The sequence below is a fragment of the Hyperolius riggenbachi genome, chromosome 9 (assembly GCF_040937935.1).
Source record: "Hyperolius riggenbachi isolate aHypRig1 chromosome 9, aHypRig1.pri, whole genome shotgun sequence".
In the NCBI taxonomy this organism is placed as follows: Eukaryota; Metazoa; Chordata; class Amphibia; order Anura; family Hyperoliidae; genus Hyperolius; species Hyperolius riggenbachi.
In genome coordinates, this window is record NC_090654.1 from 90,259,428 (window position 1) to 90,281,023 (window position 21,596).

Sequence of the window (21,596 nt, forward strand, 5' to 3'; positions counted from 1 at the left end):
GACGGATGAGTGGATCCCCAATCCATCCTCCACAATCGTGTACTGCAGGAACAAGTGACAGCTGCGAACAAGACTTCAAATGATCTCAGTAATTAGCATATGGTCCAAGAAGGGATCTGTTGTGATGGTTGTGATCGCTGCATTTTGCTAAGCACAGTCAGTTGCGAAAAATGATTGTTCGTTGTGAAAAAAGTCTTCTATTATGGGCAAAATCGCCACAAAAATTGTGTCGTGGGTACGGGCCTTAAAGAGGAACTGTCACAAAAATCTTAAAATTAAAAACACATACAACTAAGAAGTACTTTTCTTCTTGAGTAAAATGAGCGATAAATTACTTCTCTCCTATGTTGCTGTCACTTCACTTACAGTAAGTAGTAGAAATCTGACAGAAGCGACAGGTTTTGGGTTAGTCCATCTCTACATAGGGGATTCTTAGCATGGCTTTTATTCTTTATAAAGACACTCCCTGAAAAAGATTTATACAAAGATGCTGGCGAGCCTCCCTGCTCGCTGCACACTTTTTCGGCAGTTGGATGGAGCAACTGCCATTCACTAAGTGCATTTCGAAAATAAAGAAATCCCTGTGAACCCCCAATGAGTAGATGGGGTAGTCCAAAACCTGTCAGTTCTCTCAGATTTCTATTACCTACTGTAAGTGACAGCAACATAGGAGAAAAGTAATTTATGGCTCATTTTACTCTGGAAGAAATGTACTTCTTAATTGTATATGTTTACATGTATTTTAAATGTTAAGATTTTCGCGACTGAGGTCCTTTAAGCCATAACACAGCACAGCACAGCACAGCAACCACTTCAATGAATCCCTCATTAGAAGTTACAAGGAGAGCTATAAAAGTAGACATTCTACCAGACACCTTGTCCCATAAAGGAGCTGATTTCACTGAAGAAACGCAGTCTATTGGAATTGATAGGCTACATCCGAATCACGGAAAAGGGAAAAAAAATGCTGCTGGCTGCAGTTTTTTTACAGCACGCATCTGAATCCCCATAGACGTGCATGGCACTGCCACAGTAATTTGGATGTGAATGTATAGGAAAATGTGTGCCGTGTCAATTTTGGGGAACGGACATGGCACACCAGTGGGAACCTGGCCAAAGTCATAAAGAAATCAGAGGGCTCTCTTCCCTGCCTGGAGGTGGATTTCGGTCATTGTATAGTGGGTTTATGCCCTACCATGGGTCTAAAGGTGCCCATACATTACTCGATTTGTGGCATCAATATCCTTCAGATTCGTTCATACTGATCGAATCTGGCAGAGATCCATGTCGCAAAAGCCGTCATTTTGATTCAGACATGCTGGAAAGATCTCGCTTGAGAGGGCTCGGTCTGGTGACTCGCAGTAGCGGCATTTGGTTTCCTGGTGACCAACAGACCCTTGGCCAGTCTCATGCTATTGAATGTAATCTATTGAAAATCTGTGTGCAGGTGCGTGGCAGCAATAGAACCCTCCCTGATTAGATTTGATCAGGGAGGGATGTTTCTGATGATAGAATCTGCTGACCCATCTGGCAATGTGTGGGCACATTAAGGTGCAGATTAATGTTACAACTTAATTGTACAATCTTTCCACTTCTGTGTAATATGCGGGACTACCTAAAGCAGCCCCTTAAAGTATATTCACTCAGTTTGCCCTTCTACTGCATTGATTTGGTAAGATTGTACAATCAAGATTGTATAACTAATGGGCACATTTAACAGTGGTTTACAATCAGATAGTTACAGTATAACATTTGCAGTATTATTTCATCACACTTTGCTTAATGGCTTCATTGTCTGTTTCCCAGGGACAGAAAAAATTCCCACAGGAAAAAATAAAGCGTATCGGAGAGTTGGTGGAATCCTGGTTCTTCTTCTCCCTTGTCTGGAGTGTTGGGATCACCGGGGACTCTGACAGCCGTGTTCTGTTCAGCAAATTTCTTAGAGACAAGATGGCATCTGAGAAGGTAACACAACTTTCAATAAAAACATAGGGGTTAATTCACTAAGACAAATAGCATGTCTTATCACAGTTAACATCCCTTATCAGAGTTAACTCGCCTTATCAGAGTAGCATAGTGAGCGCTACAAACTTATGCCTGCTAATTGGCAATGACGAGAGCTCCACTCGTCCTGCCCTGAGCCCGACGGGTCCAATCACTTTAAAGGACATTATCCCCGCACTTTGATTAGCCCAATAGGCTGCCTGTCAAGTTTCCTGTCAAGTGACAGGCAGCCTATTGGGCCAATCAAAGTGCGGGAATAATGTCCTTTTAAAGTGATTGGACCCGCAGGGGCTCAGGGCAGGACGAGTGGAGCTCTTGTCATTGCCAATTAGCAGGCATAAGTTTGTAGCGCTCGCTATGCTACTCTGATAATGCATGTTAACTCTGATAAGGGATGTTAATGTTGATAAGGCATGTTAACTCTGATAAGGAATGCTATTTGTCTTAGTGAATCAAGCCCATAGAGTCATAGACAAAGATCTTAGCTGTGCTTCTTTCATAAAAAATGAAACTATAGGTTTTGTTTCCCAAAGGAGATGTGTTCTCTGCTTTACCATCTCTTTCAAACCAACACTAGAACCCTTATGGGTTGCTTTGGGAAGGATGCACTGTTCTTGCCTCAAAAGGCCAATTATCATTATACTTGGAAACCCATCTCTCAATCTTTCAAGCGTTAATAGGTGATGTGCAATTCATTCACAGGTGACGATGTTGCTCCCAGAAGAAGGTCTAGTCTATGACTACATGTTGGATGATGCTGGCATAAGCAGTACAGCTGAGGAAGATGAGGAGGATGCCCAAAAGAAGGTGAGCTATAGTGATTGCATGTCCGTAATACCATTCATGCTTTCTGCTCTGTGTGATCCTTTATTCTTGCGCCAATCAGGTCCACTGGATGAACTGGATGGAATCCTCCTCACCCTTTTCCATCGCCCCGGACACCAGCTATGCAGATCTTATTGTGCCCACACTGGACACTGTGAGGATGTCCCACCTTCTGGGCATGCTGCTCACCAACAAGAAGCCAGTAGGTGGAACTGTATATTTATTAGTGGTTGGAAACACCAACAGGTTGTTGGTTATCTGTACAGAATCATGCAGTCTTCATGTACTGTGAACTGTATGCTAAGACATTCAGCGTCACAGTTACGTCATTGACTTTTTGACTTTTCCATTAATGATCTTTTTCTTGGCTTTTTCCAGGTTCTGTGTATTGGACCTACCGGTACAGGAAAGACTCTGACTATCTCAGACAAACTCCTCAAGAACATGCCACTGGAGTATATCAGTAATTTCTTGATGTTCTCTGCACGGACATCGGCCAATCAAACGCAAGATCTCATAGACAGCAAACTAGACAAGAGGCAAGGAGTCTAGCTTTCCTTACTTACACTAAGGGCCTGTACACACTGCTGCGCTTTTAAAATCGCATGCGATTTTTAAATCGCAAGCCTTCATGAGAATATGAAAAGCGCATTGCACCAGTGTGTACAAGTCTCCACAATTTTCATTATTTTTCAAAAGACCTTGCGATTAAAAAGCACATGCGATTTGAAAAGAGCAGCGCAAGCGCAGCAGTGTGTACAGGCCCGAAGAGGGGGCAGTGATTGGTTACGTGCCCTGAAAAAAACAACTGCATAATAACTTGTCCTGGTTGTGAAGACTACAAACAATGCTAATTTCATTCTTTTGACTCTTTCCTTCTGTTAAATGGCACCTTAACATCCACAATACGCAATGGAAGCTGTAAATTGCCACAGTGCAAAACATCTCCACCCATGTCAAATTCTTCATCGAAAACCAGGCTTTGTCCACAAGTTGTTCCTTTTATACTGTACATGTACATGCTATATGAATGACTTGGTGAGGTTACACAAATCTTACACAGAAATTTCTTGACTTGAGTCAGAAACTGAGCCTGTAAACATCTCTGTTTTAGGTGGAGGATTTGACATACAAGAGGAAATTTATCACACTGTGGTAATTTACCGTTTTTATTGGATAGTGTGGACATATAGGAGCTCTTTGGAAACTGTTGTGCTAATGAAAGAGGCAAAAGTAGTGCCAACAGCTGCAAAAATTGTTGACAGTGATGCTTTCATTTCTACTGATTACAGATTCCGTCTACAGCAGCGTGCCGCAGTTCTTGACAAAGTGTACCTTTTTCAAGCAGAGTGCGCAACTTGACAAGTGCATAATCAAGCAGATCACTGAATACTCATTCAGGGCCGGATTTGTGTAACTAGCAGCCCCCAGACAGGCAGCATCCTAAACAACCCCCCCCCCCCGACATGGCAGGGATTAGATTGTAGGCTTCTCTAAGGACAGATAGTGATGGCTGGAATTAGATTGTAAGCTCCTTAGCGAGTGGCACATTCAGTGAGTGACAAGCAGCTTAGGTGTCACTGTAAGTGCCCCTTCATCCCCCGAATGCCAGTTCCAGCTGTCTGTAGCTGCCCACTGCTATTTGCAAACTTGTGTAGCAGGACGAATGTTAAGCACACTAACTGCTACTGCTGCCCACAGCCCGCCCCTTGCTATCCTGGTGCCCTCGGCCATGGCCTTTGTGGCCTTGCCTGTAATCCGGCCTGTACTTATTACAATGTCATGAAAGGTTCACCTACCACATCCTAATGGTCCACAAACTTAGTACCAGGCTGCAGGGGCCTGCAGGTACACCACTCCTGCTCGTCAGGTTCACCTGTTTGTTCCAATACAGTGGTTCTCAACCTGGAGTTCGCGCACCCCTGGGGGTACATTAGTACTTGTCAGGGGGTCCCCCAGGGGCCACAGACAAAATAGCGGACATTGCTGCAGAACATCATGTCAGGAACCGGCCCACGGCACGCCTGCGTATACGGTTCCCGACTGCGGGTTTGACCAGATCAAGCGGGGAGCAGCCTTATTCAAGCTACAAACAAGGCTGGGACCCCTCAAACACTTCCCACTGCCACCACTAGCCATTGCTAGACACGTCCACTCAGCTGTCGAGTGCTCAACACGCAATCTGCGGTTTCGTATTTGGGTCAGCTTTGCGCTTTAGGCCGAATACGAGAATGCCACGCACACACACACAGTTGCAATCTTACACTGTAATGAAGCAAAACCACTAACAGTCATTCCGAACGATACTGTTAGACTTCCCACTCGACTATCGAGCGCAGAAGTGCCCCATACACACAATGCAATTACAATCTCATATGGTAGCGTTGCTCAAACATACAATTAGGCATGGACTTATACACAGTTGCACTTCAGTCTCTTCTAGGCTATGAGTGTTTGTTAGTTTAGTACAGCAGAAGTCAAGCTTATTAAATAACAATTTAATATTCCAGGAAAAAAGTGGAACAATGCAGAAAATAATATATACAAAAGATTACAAAAAACAAAATAAGCATTACAAAGTTAAAAACCACAGTTACACACAAGGTAAAATAAACGGGGGAAAAAATAACGTTACAAGCGTAGGTTAGAACGTTGTTTGACGGGAGGATGCAGTTTTTTTGACCAGGAGTCGAGATCATCCCTAGCTATGCGCTACCTCCAGGAGAAGATCCCTGTGACTGTCCTGGACCAACTTAAATAGTCCGAAGTGTCCCCTGGGGCATTTAATGTCCAGCCCCCAGGAACTAATGCAATTTCCCCGTTTGTGACATCACGGTCTGCCGAGCCCCTTGTGACATGCGAATTTCAAGGCTTTTCCTGTCACACTTCGCAGACTCGCAGACTTCAAAGCAATCCTGTGTTCGGTCAAAATCCAATTCCCACAGGCAGACGTCTACAGTTTGACAGGTCTAATCCATACATCAAAAGATTGTATTTTGGTTACAGGTAGCAGTTTGCCTGTAATTGCCTATAAACAGACACAGACAATCACCTCCGAGATTGTCTGCTATTGTCCTCCCTCACATGCAAATGTACTATAGGAGATTCAATTAGCAGCATCCAACTTCCAGAGGAATTTAATGCAAACATAGGTCTATTGACACATTAGCAAATCCATTCAGAAGTTCCTGCTCTCCTGTTCACAAATGTACTATATACAATTAGTAGCTTCCCCCAAAGCCAGACTTGCTTGTAGCAGGCATACACATCTGAATTACACAGCAGACAGGAAAATGAAAAAATATGGCTTCGGTGCGATACCATACGGCGGCAATATTCTGCATATTACCGTACATATCATCCTCACCCCAATATATCCTCACACATTATGCTATAATAATTGATTGGCCAACAAGGCTGCATGTCATGTCACAGCTTGCGTCTACTACTACGCGTTCTCTATGCCTAAGCCCGCTCACACCACCATCTTTTTCCTTGCTGAGGCCCATAGATTTTTATTGTGTGTGCTGTTATACTGTTAGCTCCACCCACATCATGTCATGGCCACACCCACTTTTCCTCACCGCTTTGCGCACCGCTTTCTTCGGTAGGAGGTACATTTGCTAAGGGATGACCCACAAAAGGCTACATGTGCTGAAAAGGTTGAGAACTACTGTTCTGATACAAGCAATTGCTGTAGCTAGTTGTGTGCCTTTTCTTTTTTCTTTCCACTAAATATCTGACCAGTGTTAACATGCTTATCCATAGGTTCTTTCACCTCTAGTTGTTTTCCTTCATTTTTGAACAAAAGGTTCATGGTCTCCAAAACTCAGTTTGAATGAAAGTAGTACTCTTAGCTCAAACATGTCTGTCTTTGCAGGAGGAAGGGGGTGTTTGGCCCACCTCTTGGACGCTACTTCATCTTCTTTATCGACGACATGAACATGCCAGCATTGGAAACCTATGGGGCACAGCCTCCTATTGAGCTGCTGAGACAATGGATGGACCACGGAGGGTGGTATGACCGCAAGCAGATAGGTATTGATTTTGTGTGATGTACTGTATTTTAATCGTTTATATAATAACTGAAATAATAAACGTGGTAGACACAACTGTAAGAAAGGTTTGACTGTAGCACATTTGTTGCAGACAGAAATGTTTGGAGAATTCTTAAGAAATCAGGAATTGTTAAAAAGATGATGCGCTGTGGCTCCATAAGTGACTTTCTGGAATCATGTTCCATGTAAAACTTGAAGAGGTGGTTGAATGCCCAGTGGGATTATCTGTGATTATAACCGTTGTTACAGCTTTTTCCTGGTAAAATACTGACTGTCAACTTCCCCTCTCCTCAACACAGGAGTCTTCAAGAAGCTGGTAGACATTAATTTCTTGTGTGCCATGGGACCACCAGGAGGAGGCAGGAATCCCGTGTCCCCCCGCCTTACCCGTCACTTCAACTACTTGTCCTTCACTGAGATGAGTGACAGCAGCAAGAGTCGAATCTTCTCTAGCATCCTGGGCAGCTGGATGGGTGAGTGTGTGTGATAGGAGAGCTGGCAAGAAGGCGAGGAAGCTAGAGGAAAGGGTCATACTGGGTATTATTGTCAGCAGGTTGGATTGTTTAATCTTGGCCTAATTTGACAAACTACATAAAAGGATTATTGATTTATGATTAAGTTGTCTTTATAAACCAATGTAGGTAAGTTACGGCACTTTGCTTTCTGCTTTACTAGATATACATGTCCTTATTATTGGCCAACCTCTGTCCTCTGTCGTAAGTTTTCTCCTAGGTGATAGTTTCACATTAGAAATAAAAAGCCTTTTAAGCCACCAGCAAGCAAGAAAATACTCAGAATAATTGTGACAGTACTTTTTCACCTACATTTTACTTTTTAATTGCAAAGTGCAAAAGTTATTTTAAACAGAAGATAAAAAATAATCTTCCAGAAGAAAACTTAGGAGAAAAAAGTGAATTGGATTGGGCCCTATTTCTCTATTTTTCTTATGTTCTCTCACAAGGCATTGACCTAACTGTCATGATTTTGTTGGAGGATTGTCTTCTGCCTCCAGTGCCTTTTCTAGCCATCTTCTGTTTTCTTTGTGTTTCAGCATTTTCCCCCACCATCCAACACCTCAACAAGCAGCTAGTTGATGCCACAATTAAGGTTTACAACACAATTACGTCACAGATGCTCCCTACACCGGCCAAATCCCACTATACATTTAATCTACGAGACCTGTCCAAAGTGTTCCAGGGCATGTTGATGGCTGACCCCTCTAAAATTGAGGTAAGGTTACATTTCTGGATGAAGCATACAATAAATATGTTGGATGCTAGTGTTAGATTTAATTGTATTTTTTGTGATTGTTATTTGCTCTTCTATCCTGTCTTGCGTTTACAAGGACAAGTTCCGTCTCTTGAAGTTGTGGTACCATGAATCATGCCGGGTCTTCCAGGACCGTTTGGTAAATGATGAAGATCGTAGCTGGTTTGATGAGCTGATGAAGGGACGCATGCAAGAATTTGAGGCCAGTTTTGAGGAAGTCATCCCTCTGCAACCTGTCCTATATGGAGACTTCATGACCTCTGGTTCTGATTCCAAAACATATCAGTTAATTGAGGACCGTGAGAAGGTAATGTGGAAGGGGACCATCATAGGACGCGTACATGTAAATTTAGATGCTGGAAATAGCCGCTAATAGAATATCAGTAAATTTACCAATATTCTACTTTTGTACAAGTATAATTCCGATAGTAAAATATGGGTATATTTTATTGACATTTTTCTCTTGCTAAACCTAACTCTTTTCTCACACAGAGCCCTCCCTCTACTGATGCCTAACCCTAACCAATCCACCCACCAATGTTTAACCTTAACTGACCCCAAAAATGCCTAACCCAAACCGACACCCACCGATATCTAACCAATACCCCTTCCACAATGCCTAACCTTAAAGAGAATCTGTACTCTAAAATTCTTACAATAAAAAACATACTGTTCTATTCATTATGTTCTCCTGGGCCCCTCTGTGCTGTTTCTGCCACTCCCTTTTGCAATCCTGGCTTGTAATTGCCAGTTTTAGGCAGTGTTTACAAACAAAAGACATGGCTACTAGCCAGCATGTGATAGGCTAGAGAAGCTCAGTCTGTGACTCATACAGAGCCTGGATGGGGCGTGGAGAGGGTGTGTATAGCTTCTTCCTATCATAAGCAGAGCAGCACATTACAGCCTGAGCCAACAAAGCTGACAAAGGAAAGAAGATTAGATTATATAACAGAGATAATACAGCCACTGTGCAACTAGGATAGGCTGCAGTAAGACAGACCACATTAGATCAGATATAGGAACTTATAGGATATAAGAAATAAGGCTGAAAATTTTGTTACAGAGTCTCTTTAAGTGCCCCCCTCCCCCAAACCGCAGATTACTGCGGTTATTGCTGTAAATGAAAAATATTGGGCACTGTGGAAATTTAGGTGCCCTATAGTCACCCATGCCAATATCGTTTGAGGAAAATTTGGGCACTCGCTATTTATAGCCACAGTTTGCATAGTAGGTGGCCCTGGCACTCAATATTTTATCGGGCGCTGTGGGAGCCCAAATTGCCCTCACGTACCAATATTGACATGGGTGCCTATTGGGTGCCCAAATGCTCTTCTTTCCACTGGACAGTTATAGTGTTGAGAAGATGTCACCTACCTGTTTAGGTCTAATGAATGTATTTCAAAGATTTTATTAAATGTTAGTGCAGATTGTTACCTGTTTTTATTAGTGAGATTACATATACCATCTTTCTTCCAAAGTGCTGCAGTTTTTCAAAATGGAAATCAGGTTTTCCAGAAGCATTAGAATATCACTCTAGCTAGTCTAGATTAAAAATATAGAACTACATTTTCCAGTCATTCTTCCTCTCTTCTGAACGGAATTATAAAGCAATATGTTGATAAACGTATTTTTGTTTTCTATATCTGTGTCCTGTACGATTTAAACACTGTAAATTATTGTGTATAGCCTCATTTTGATATACTTATAGTTTGCAGTACAGAGCTTTGCAATAGGCAGGGCAGTTTCTAGGCTAAATTGCACCCAGGGCGAGGGTGTAAAAATTGCGCCCCCTTCCCCCTCACCACTGTGGATTCGCGGACCCTTACTCTTTAGGGACAGTCACACAGCCACAGGTCACAAGTAGATGTGCCTACTTACTAGTGACCAGGCGCTCATCCAGGAGGAAGCAAGGACCAGGAAAACACACAGGCGCGGAGAGCCCGGAAAGCCGACTCCTCCATGGGCGCCGTGCACTGACAGCCTGCAGTACCGCTACAGGACATCAGGTGTCATCACACAGTGGTGACGTGATGATGACTTGACATCTGATGCAGGCAGCCCAGGAGGAGTCAAGGAAGGTATTTGCGCTGGTAATCTTCTTTCTTTTTCCATTTGGCTGCACCGTGCTTCACCAGCTCCCTAGCGGTTATGTCCTTCTGCCTGCGCCCCCCCTTCTTCTACTTGCCATTCTGCTTACAGGGCGGTTGCCCTGCCCGCACTGCCCAAGAAACGGTCCTGGCAATAAGCATAGCAAATACAGTTAAAGAGAAACTGTAACCAAGAATTGAATCTCATTCCAATCAGTAGCTCATGCCCCCTTTCCCATGAGAAATCTATTCCTTTTCTCAAACGGATCATCAGGGGGGTCTGTTTGGCTGAATTTTGTGGTGAAACCCCTCCCACAGTGTGATGTAAGCGCCTCACAGCTCTGAGGTCCACACTGTGGGAGCCTTGTTGCATTGTGGGAAATAACAGCTGTTTCCAACAGCCAAAAAAGCAAGCACCATCTCCTTCCAGTGACATCATCTGCCAGCAGTAAAAATGTCACCATGTGATGAATGTCTGAATGTAAATCAGGGAGAGGGAAGATTTTACAATGAAGAAAAACTGACTAAATAATGTATACATAATTGTAATTATACATAATTGTAGAAATTAAGCACTTTTTTTATTACATTCTTTTCACTGGAGTTCCTTTTTAAAGGGAATCCAAGGTGAGAGGGATATGCAGGCTGCCATATTGATTTCCTTTTAAAAATGCTTGGCTCTCCTCCTGATCCAGCGTCTCTAATGCTAGGTATAAACAATGCAATTTTCTGACAGATTTACTGTCAGATCTATTATTTCCAGCATGTCTGATCTGATTTCTGATCGATTTTTTTCGAACGATTTTTATAGAAGTGATCGGAAAATTGATTGAAAGATTGGTCGGAAATCAGATCAAATATGTTGGAAATAATCGATCTGACAGTAAAATTGTCAGAAAATTGCTTTGTGTGTACCTCGCTTAACCCTACACAAGTATGCAGATCAGGTGCTCTGACTCAAGTCCGACTAGAATAGCCACATGCTTGTTTGAGGTGTGTGATTCAGACACTTCTGATGCCAGAAAGATCAACAGGACTGCTAAGCCACTGGTATTGTTTAGAAGGAAACCGAAATAGCTCCATATCCCTCTCACCTCTGGTTCCCTTTAAAATGGTTAGAAGACGATTAACAACAATAAAGAGAGTAATTTTATTCAACAAATGAGATATTAGACCCAGTGCAACTCAGACACCAGAAAAGGTAAAGAAGGAGATATTTATTGAAATGCTTTGATCATATTCCGTGAGTATGTTTTCAGATATACTGCGACAATCCACTTTACTTATAACAATAATTTTGATGCCATATGTCTTTTCCAGCTCATTCGAGTGATGGAGGACTACATGGAAGACTATAATCAGATAAACACTGCCAAAATGAAGCTGGTGCTTTTCCTCGACGCCATCCAACACATCTGCCGCATTAGCCGCGTTCTGCGCCAGCCACTGGGCAATGCTCTGCTCCTGGGAGTAGGAGGGAGCGGGCGGCAGAGCCTTACCCGACTCGCCAGTCACATGTATGGACCTCAAGTCTTGGTTCTTGGTCTGCCCCTTTGTACAATTATAATGCTACGTGCATACTGGGAGATGAAATCGTGTAAAATGACCAATGTTTCCCGTAGGGATGGTCGAAAATACCAATTTTCCATTCCGATTTTTGAGTATTTTATTAGTCATTTTTTTGCATCAGAGAATGGAAAAATTAAAAAAAAAAAATACGAAAAAAAAACGGAAAATCAGTCCTGTGATTGGTCTAAAATAAAAATATTGCACAAAAATTCTGCATTCTCTTATTGGTCCAATGCTTCCGATGTCTGTGATTGGGCAAAAATTACTGAGTTGCAGTAAACCGAATTCTGAATTCCGATTGGAAATACAGAAATTTGAATTCCGCTGAATCCTAATGAGCATCCCTAGTTTACCAATCTAGCCTACAGGTCAGTAAGCGATGGCAGAAGACTGATGCCAAATGATCACTAAACGATAGCCTAGTTAAACGATGCAGAGTGTAGATGTATCGTCGTAGACTTCACGGGCACATTGCTTAAAACATTTACGCATCGCTGTACACACTGCGGAAAATGAACAATTATCTGCTGAAGTGATCTGTAAAGTTGGTCATTCAAAATGCCCAATCGAGTCGCTCATTGGTCTTCACTGAAGCCGTCCCTTGTGCCCTGCATTTTCTAATGATATCTGAATGATGCGTTCTGCATTGGTTGTTTGTAGCGATTTTTCCTCCCTGTGTGTACGAGGCTTAAGTATTTCTGAACCTTAAAGTGTTTGTATACAGTGGTTACAGTGACTAGCTGTGAGAAATGGAACAATGGGTCGCTGCCCAACCTCAATGTTTAGTCATCTCCCTCCCTTATAAAGTTCCCAGGTTTCTAATGCCCCCCTTTCCCTTTACAATTCCTTGGTTTTAAGTGGCTCCCCCTCTCCCCTAAATAGGTCACTGATGTCTTGTGGCCGCTCTCCCCCCATACAGTTCCATGGTGTTAAGTGGTCCTCCCTACCCTATACATTTCCCCAGGGCCGGATTTGTACTTTCCAGTGCCCTAGGCCTGCTGTCACCAACCTCCCCCCACCACCACCACCACCAAAAAATATTCTGTACAACACTCTGACTAGCGATCACTGGTTTGAATGGGCTCATTTCAGTTGTGCTGCTCTGCCCCCCATTCAACAAATAATTCCTGTAATTCGCGCTCCTGCCCGAATGTGCACAGCAGCCAATAGTGTTCTGGGCATGCATACTTGAGAAATGACGCTGATGTATGACTGGTACCTGTCAAGAATGCGTAACACTGTACCGGCCTCGGTTGCTGTGCACATCTGGGTAGGAGCAAGACATTACAGTCCTCTGTGCGACTGGCGGCAGTCGGAGCCCCAAACAGGTGGCAGGGCAGTGCAATGGAGAAAAGCCCATCCAAAACAGAGAGCAGGTAAGTGGCAAACATCCTTTCAAAACCCACTTTGGATGTTCTGTTGTAATTAGAGTGGACCTGAACTCAGAACTTCCTCTCTGCTCTAAAAGATATGCAACAACATAACCTTTAAAGAAAAAACATTTCTTTGTTACAGCTGATACAAATCCTGCAATAAATCTGCAGTGTGTCTACTTCCTGCTTTCATGGAAGCAGCCATATTGTTAACATTCTGTGCTTTCAAATGAGCTTAGATGTTGTGGCAGTCAGGTGACACAGTGTAGAGATCAAATTACAACTTGTGATTAGACACAGGTGAGGGGGAATTAGGCTCTCTAAATACATACAGGGTACATTTCTCTGTTTTCCTTCTGTCCTGTGCAAGAGTTCAGCTCCACTTTAAAGCTTCTGCATGACATTTATTTATATTTGCTGAAAAATCTATGAATCTCTTTTGAATGCTGAATGTATATATGGCAGTGTGCTCTAACATATTGACAGTATACGGTAACAAAGTGTGAAGAAGGCTTATTAGCAGAAAGCTTACTCTTTTTCTTTTAAGTCAATAAATGGTATCATCCTGATTCAAAACTCTCTGCTTTCACTGATGGCTAAGAGGGTACAATTCTCCACTGCTACAGGAAAGTAGAAGGATGCCAAACCATGCACACTAGCATGGAGGTAGTAACAGCTCAGGTGACAGTTTAGCAATGAAAGGGAAGCAAACTACATTTTTATTCTGGCAGTTCTCATAGATGGTAGGAGCAGGACAGAAAATAAGTCAGGAAAGCGTTAATTGAAACAGGGAAGAGATCACTGCTAGCTAGGAAGACAAAATTAGCCATAAATTAGGGTAAGAAAGTAATTAACAACTGCTGGGGTCAGTGTCACAGCTGTAAAAGAGGTGAAGAAACTAGCAGAGCTCACTGATGTTTGGGAATGCCTGCATTAAAATTTAGTGGAATCTAGTTCTATCTTCTTTGTAATGTAAATCCCTGGTATTTCTCACATCCACTTGTACTGTATGTCCAACAATAGATCATCAGGTGATGGCAGATGCTGATCAAATGTAAATATTAAATAGGAGCGCTGGGTATGTAATCAATAAATCATTTATTTCTATTGTACATTAAAAATAGCAAGTAGTGGTAATGCTCATCCACAGATGCTGATTGAATTTGTCATAACACATCAGGAAGCGAGAGAGAAAGAAGCAGGGATTGGGGAACTGTGTAATTCATCTATTAGTGCAGAGCAGGGTGCTGGCTGGCTGCGCTGCGGGACCAGACCCGATGAATTACTTTGACATATGATCTCTTCTCTCTCCAAGTCTTGCCGCCCTTCTTATCTTATCTGATTTATCGCCCTAGGCCATGGCCTTTCTGGCCTTCCCAGAAGTCCGTCTCTGCATTTCCCTGGTGTCTAAAGCCTCCTCCCTCACCTATACAGTTCCCTGGTATCTAGTGACCCCCCCCCACCCCCCACCCTATGCAGTTTCCTAATTCATAGTGGTCCTCCCTCCCTTATACAGTTCCCTGGCGTCTAATGCCTCCTCCCTCCCCTATACAGTTTCCTGGTGTCTAGTGACCCCCCCCCCCCCTCCCTCTCCTATACAGTTTGCTGGTGTCTAGTGGTCCTCCCTGCCACCCCTAAACAGTTTCCTGGTGTCTATTGCTTTCACCCTGCCTTCCCTGTATGGCTGCTCTGGTGATCTAGGGCTTCGCCTTCGATATAGCTTCCCTGGTGGTCTAGAGTGCGCCAAACTTAATGGAAAGTAAGAAAACCATTTGCAGGCCAAATTTGCTGGTTCTGTGGACTAACTTTGACGCACGGGCCAGAGTATGACATGTATGTTTTAGATGCTGGAAGTAAAAAAATGACTGAATGTTCTTTGCGATTCTGGTATTTCTTGTGCTCACTGTATATATTTTTACATTTCCAGGGCAGAGTACGAATGTTTCCAGATCGAGTTATCTAAAAATTATGGTATGGCAGAGTGGCGGGAAGATATAAAGGGAATCTTACTGAAAGCGGGTCTGCAGAACACGCCTATTACTTTCCTCTTCACAGACACCCAGGTAGGTGTCCTTGACTGCACCCTGAAAGACCTTCATGTGGCGACACTGTATTGTTATGAAGTTCTTGCCTATAAAGCTTTGTACACAAAGAGACCCAATAATAGCGTGTGCCTCTCGCTGGTTTCAGGCCCCGTTTACATTTGCATTGCATGTTGTGTTGCTCTGTTTTACAGCAGGGTAATGCAATGGCCATGCAAGTGTATGGAGCCTTGCACACTTACCGCGTTGGGTCAGAAGCTTCAAAATCACTGCTGAGCTTACGTAAAGTCAGCAAGCGCCCAGCTTGCCTCCCCTCCTTCACTTCGTACATGTGCTAGATCAGGGGTGTCAAACTCAAATACAAAGTGGGCCGAAATTGAACACTGGGACCTAGTCACGAGCCAACCTCAATGTGTACTGGCCACATTCCTCTCTTATAAAGTTCCCTGGTGTCTAATGGCTCCCCTCCAACCCCTATACAGTTCCTCAGTGTCTAGTGGTCCTCCTCCCTCCCCTATACAATTCCCTGGTTCTAGAAGCCCTCACCCTCCTCTATATAGTTCCCTAGTGTTTTGTGCTTTCCCTCTACCTCTCCGATATGGCTTCCGTAGTGTTCTAGGGCTTTACTTTCAACATAGGTTCCCTGTTGATCTAGAGTGGGCCAAACATAATGAAAAGTGGGGAAACCACTTGGGGGCCAAATTTAATGGCTCTGCGGCCAGATTCGGCCTGCGGGATGGAGTTTGACATGTATGTGCTAGGTGGACATCAGGGCCCTTGTCCACACCCTAGATTATTGGCGAAGGCGGTCATTATAAGCTGCCTTGGCCGAGTTTCATCTGGCGTGTGTAAGAGGCTTAAAGGATACCACAACTGAAATGTGACATAATGAGATAGACATGTGTATGTACAGTGCCTAGCACACAGATAACTATGCTGTGTTCCTTTTTTTTCTTTCTCTGCCTGAAAGCGTTAAATATCAGGTATGTAAGTGGCTGACTCAGTCCTGACTCAGACAGGAAGTGACTATAGTGTGACCCTCACTGATATGAAATTCCCCTTTTTTACCTCTTTCTTGCTCTCAGAAGCCATTTTCTGCTAGGAAAGTGTTTTATAGTTGGAATTTCTTATCAGTGAGGGTCACACTGTAGTCACTTCCTGTCTGAGTCAGGACTGAGTCAGCCACTTACATACCTGATATTTAACTCTTTCAGGCAGAGAAAGAAAAAAAGGAACACAGCATAGTTATCTGTGTGCTAGGCACTGTACATACACATGTCTATCTCATTATGTCACATTTCAGTTGTGGTATCCTTTAAAGTAAACCAGAAGTGCCTTTAAAAAAAAATAAATTTAGATACTTACCTAAGAAGAGGGGAAGGCTCTGGATTCCATAGAGCCTTCTCGGTTCTCTCTCCATACCTTAATTCCACCCCTGGCCCCCCCCCCAGTGAAGTTATTCGACCAGCTCAGTCGAATATCCCTTTGAGGCTCCTTGTGCAGGTTTTTGTCACCAAGTACTTCTAAAGACAGGTGGATCCATACTCCACCTGTAGAGGCGCCTTGAATCCGGCTACCGGTATTTAGTGGCACTTTATCTGGCCTGAGGAAGTGGGCGCGTTCCACGAAACGCGTTGCCTGTGCTTTTTATACTAATAAATATCCATTTCTATATGGGTGTGTCATCATTGAGGAAAGCCACTTTATTTATCTATATTTTATTTGCTTTTAATGCATTTTATTCACCTTGGGTGCCTCTTTACCCCTTTCTACTGTGTCTCACCCCATCCATGGGATGCTTCTACACCTGACCACTGGTAGTCTCTGACACTACTTAGTTTGCCAGTGTGTAAGAGTTTTTTCAAGAGAGAGACCTTACCAGGTCTCCTGGTACCCCGAGTTGAGTCGGGTTTGTGCATCTCCGCCTGCCTGCAGTGGTTGGTTGCCCTTCTGCAACCCGCCTTTGTGAGTATCATTTCAACACCATCTAATTTATTCATTAATCTTTGTGACGTACTGCACCATCTGGGCTCCCGTTGTCATTGTTTCTTTGCATAGGGTGCATATATTCACCCTTAACCTTCTTGTGCCATACTCCACGTGTGAGCCCGGGCTCCCACATGCGCTGTATGGATGCACCCATCCTCAGGAATGCAAATACTTTCAAAGCGTACCGAGGAGTCCCAAAAGTGTGAATTTTGAACTGGGGACACTCGCTTCAGGTTTGTTTTAAGATCTGGCATGCTGGATCTTTGATAGTGACAGCTGAGTGCACTGTTCTCTTCCTTACCCCACTCGCTGGCTCATCTCAGTGTTTGCTATTTTCTTCATTCAGTATTAGGACAGTATAATCTGTTCTTCCTATTTCCTTTAGATTAAGAACGAGTCATTTCTTGAAGACATTAACAACGTCCTAAACTCTGGGGATGTCCCCAATCTATACGGACCGGAAGAGCAGGATCAGATTGTTACTGTCATGAAGCCGATTGTACAAGATATGGGCCAGCAGCCAACCAAAGCCAACTTAATGGCTGCCTACACTCGTAGAGTGCGGGGTAACATCCATACCGTGCTATGTATGAGGTATGTAAGTATTGTACCTTATGTATGTGTTCTGCATTACTGCAACTTCTATCCTGAGTTTCTGTAATGTCTTACATATATCGTGTTATTGTGAGATTCTTAGCAGTTATTAAGATGTCAAGTCCCATAATGCAGTGCTATCAGGTACTTAGTGACCCTGCAAGACAAACCACACAGCTAGCGCACGGTCTGCATGAGTTTGTGTGTTCTTCACATCTCTGCATGGGTTTTCTCCACCCACTCCGGTTTCCTCCCACATCCCTAAAACATACAGATGAGATTTGGCTTCCACCTAAAGTTGGCACTAAACTACAATGGACATACTGTATGAAAATGGTAGGGATTAGATTGTGAGCCACTATGAGGAACAGTTAGGGCTAAGACTATATGTAAAAGTTAGGGATGCTCATTCGGATTCCGCGGAAATGCAATTTCCGAAAATTCCGATCGGAAATTGCATTTCCGCATCGGAATGCGGTAATCGGTAATGCAAGTGCGGGAGGCGGATTTCCGCCGGAAATCGCGGAAATTTCCGCCGGAAATCGCGGAAATTTCACCCAACTTTAACATTGATTTTCTCAAAAACTATAAAGTCTTTTTGGAAACTTTTTTTTGCATCTTGTTCACAATATGCAGTTTAATAAACCCTGAAAATTTGGTGTTTCTAGGACTTACGGGGGCTTTGCTATTAACCGCTAAAGTCGGCAGATTTTTACTGTAATGTAAAATGCAGAAAATCTGCATCTGCCTATTTCCTGCATTTTACATTACAGTAAAAATCCGCCGACTTTAGCGGTTAATAGCAAAGCCCCCAAGAATCCTAGAACCACCAAATTTTCAGGGTTTATTAAACAGAATCTTCTGAACAAGATGCCAAACAAAGTTTTCAAAAAGACCTTATAGTTTTTGAGAAAATCGATGTTCAATTTGGATGGAATTTCCGCGATTTCCGGCGGAAATTCCACATTGGAATGCGGAAATTGGTAGCGGAAAGCGAAATCGGTAATTGACAATGGCGGAATACGGATTTACAGCGGAATCGGAAATTGGCATTTCCGACCATCCCTAGTAAAAGTGCTGCAAAATACTTAATAATAAAAAAGGGAGATCTGGTCACATTTTTACACCACAGACAAAAAAAAAAATGTAGGAAGACCTGACTATGTATAAAGGGAGCCTGATGTGAGAGTAACATGAAGGCTGCCAATATAACACCATTAATGTAGTGGAGCAAGATCAAAACCTTGGTGTTGCTGTCTTGTTTTATTACGTACTAGTATTGTGTATTTTTATAGTACTGACATCTCATTTTACTGAGTGGAAGGTGAACATACACACTGCATGCAGATAGTGTCATAGATCTCCAGCACTGCAAGGCAAAAGTGCTACTGTATTTACTTGTACATGGAATTGTACCCCACTGACCTCACATGAGTGAGCAATCTGATCAGACATTTGGTTTGTAGTCCTATAGGAGAGGTGTTCCGGGCTCGTCTCAGGCAGTTCCCATCGCTGGTGACTTGCTGCACCATTGACTGGTTTGATGAATGGCCAGCGGAAGCCTTGCAGTCTGTAGCTTCTTCCTTCCTGCTGGATATTCCGGAGCTCGAATCCAACGAGTCTGTCATCCAAGGCATGGTATGCTGTATTCTTTATTTGGTATTGAAAGAGGAACTATAACCCAGGATTGAACTTCAGACCAATCAGTAGCCGAAACCCCCTTTTCCATGAAAAAACTTCATATTTTCTCTAGTAGTGCATCAGGGATGTCTGTGTGGCTGATATTATCCCACAGTGTGAGGTCAGGGCCATGGCATGAACTTCTCTGAATTGTGGGAAATACCAGCTGTTGCCAACTGCCAAGCCAGCAGTATCTCTGTGTGTGTGTGTGTGTGTGTGTGTGTGTGTGTGTGTGTGTGTGTGTGTGTGTGCGTGTGTATATATATGTACATACACACAACCTCTTAGCCCATCACACCACTGAGGATCACACAACACAAATAAATATATTTTTTTCCCGTACTACTATCTTTCAGTAAAGTCCCTCTTTAATGCATAGTCAGAGAAGACTGACTTCATCCACAGTTGGTCTCTCTCTCTCTCTCTCTCTCTCTCTCTCTCTCTCTCTCTCTCTCTCTCTCTCTCTCTCTCTCTCTCTCTCTCTCTCTCTCTCTTTGCTGGTGGGATTTCAGCATTCCCGACTCCCCCGATCTGCACATCTGCCCATGCCGTTACCAAACTTTCCCCTCCTCCTCCCCCTACTGGAAGTTTCAGATAATATGTGGGGATGTGATGTGGGAATATCTCAAGGTTGGTGGGTGCAGAACTAAAAAGTACAGTCAGAAGAATTGATTTGTGCTCATTAGGAAAGAACTGATTGCTGGGGTCCCTAAAGGCTCATACACATGCTTGACTAAAGACAGCTGAGGCGGCAAATAACGACCGCCTTAGCCGATAATCAAGAGTGTACTGCAACCCCCAACCCGCGAACGATCACAAAAACGAAAGATCACAAAAACCATCCCCTCCACCTCCTCCGGCCATGTAAATGGGGCCCCATGCTATCATTTGCAGGGGGGTCCTATTAAGTCTAGTTACGCCACTGCACAGGTGTGTATGCAGACATAAGAATACAGCCCACCATTCATGATCTGTACCTAACATTTGAGTTTTTGGCAGGAGAATAATTTATTTTTACAGTGTATATATATCTTGTTCTAATTCACTTGTATCCTGGCTGCTGTTGCTTTTTGCCATTGCCACCTGTTCTCACATAGGGTTCTAATGTGTGCAGTACAAAATAGCTGTTGGAGTCACATTAACCTTATTGCAATAGTGCCCTTCACAGCAGCCCTATGTAAAAACCAGAGCATGCTGGGAGATTTGTAACAAAGCTTGCTGTCTCTAGATAAAGATGTGTGTGGATATGCATCAGTCCGTTGCCCAGAAGTCCAAGCAGTACCTGGCTGAACTTTCCCGTCACAATTACATCACCCCAAAGAGCTACCTTGAGCTGCTGGGGATCTACTCCAGCCTTGTCGGGAAAAAGCAGATGGAGATCAAAACTGCCAAAGATCGAATGAAGAGTGGCCTAGACAAGGTGAGAAGAGAGATGGTGGAGGGGACGTTTTCTCCTTCCTAGAGGCATTCTTAATAAATATTATAAGGCAGAGAAGATCAAACGGGAAGGAGGGCTCTGCCAAATATGCTTACAGTACGCCCTAAATTAAAGAGGATCTGTACTGTCCGATTTGTACAATAAAAACATACCAATCTAGTCACTGTGATCCCCTGGATCCCTCTTTGCCGTTTCTGCCGCTCCCAGCCATGATCCTGGCTTTTAATAGCCAGTTTTAGGCAGTGTTTACAAACAAAAAAACATGGCCGCTAACCAGAAAGTGCTGTTTGTGTATATGTGTATATATATATATATATATATATATATATATATTTACACATACACACACACACATATATATATATATATATATATATATATATATAATGTTACAGTATACAAGTTTTTATTACATAGTGAATTATCTGCACTCCAGTCTGGGATTCTTACAGTTTCTCAGCATGTGACAGGCAGCTCCCTCCCCCCTCAGCCTCACAAACTGCATCACAGACAAGCTGAAACTGAGAGCAGTCTGTGAGAAGTGAACAAAGCACACAGAGCCTGCAGGGAGCGTGCATAACTTGTATTCATGACAACAGAGGCAGCCCATTCCTCTCTGGGTCGACAAAGCTTGACAAATAAAAGATTAGATCTATTACAGAGACAGT

General features: G+C 43.3%; 1 protein-coding gene across 1 annotated transcript in view; it reads left to right on the plus strand.

Moving 5' to 3' along the window:
* Positions 1 to 21,596, plus strand: part of DNAH1 (dynein axonemal heavy chain 1) — a 117,633-nt gene that overhangs the window by 62,121 nt on the left and 33,916 nt on the right. Inside the window, exons 41-53 of the mRNA XM_068253183.1 lie at positions 1,807 to 1,965; positions 2,707 to 2,811; positions 2,891 to 3,031; positions 3,208 to 3,368; positions 6,710 to 6,867; positions 7,187 to 7,360; positions 7,939 to 8,117; positions 8,233 to 8,463; positions 11,564 to 11,760; positions 15,113 to 15,248; positions 17,602 to 17,810; positions 19,277 to 19,448; positions 20,719 to 20,910. Coding sequence (XP_068109284.1) covers positions 1,807 to 1,965; positions 2,707 to 2,811; positions 2,891 to 3,031; positions 3,208 to 3,368; positions 6,710 to 6,867; positions 7,187 to 7,360; positions 7,939 to 8,117; positions 8,233 to 8,463; positions 11,564 to 11,760; positions 15,113 to 15,248; positions 17,602 to 17,810; positions 19,277 to 19,448; positions 20,719 to 20,910 — 2,214 coding nt within the window. The remainder of the gene's footprint in view (positions 1 to 1,806; positions 1,966 to 2,706; positions 2,812 to 2,890; positions 3,032 to 3,207; positions 3,369 to 6,709; positions 6,868 to 7,186; positions 7,361 to 7,938; positions 8,118 to 8,232; positions 8,464 to 11,563; positions 11,761 to 15,112; positions 15,249 to 17,601; positions 17,811 to 19,276; positions 19,449 to 20,718; positions 20,911 to 21,596) is intronic.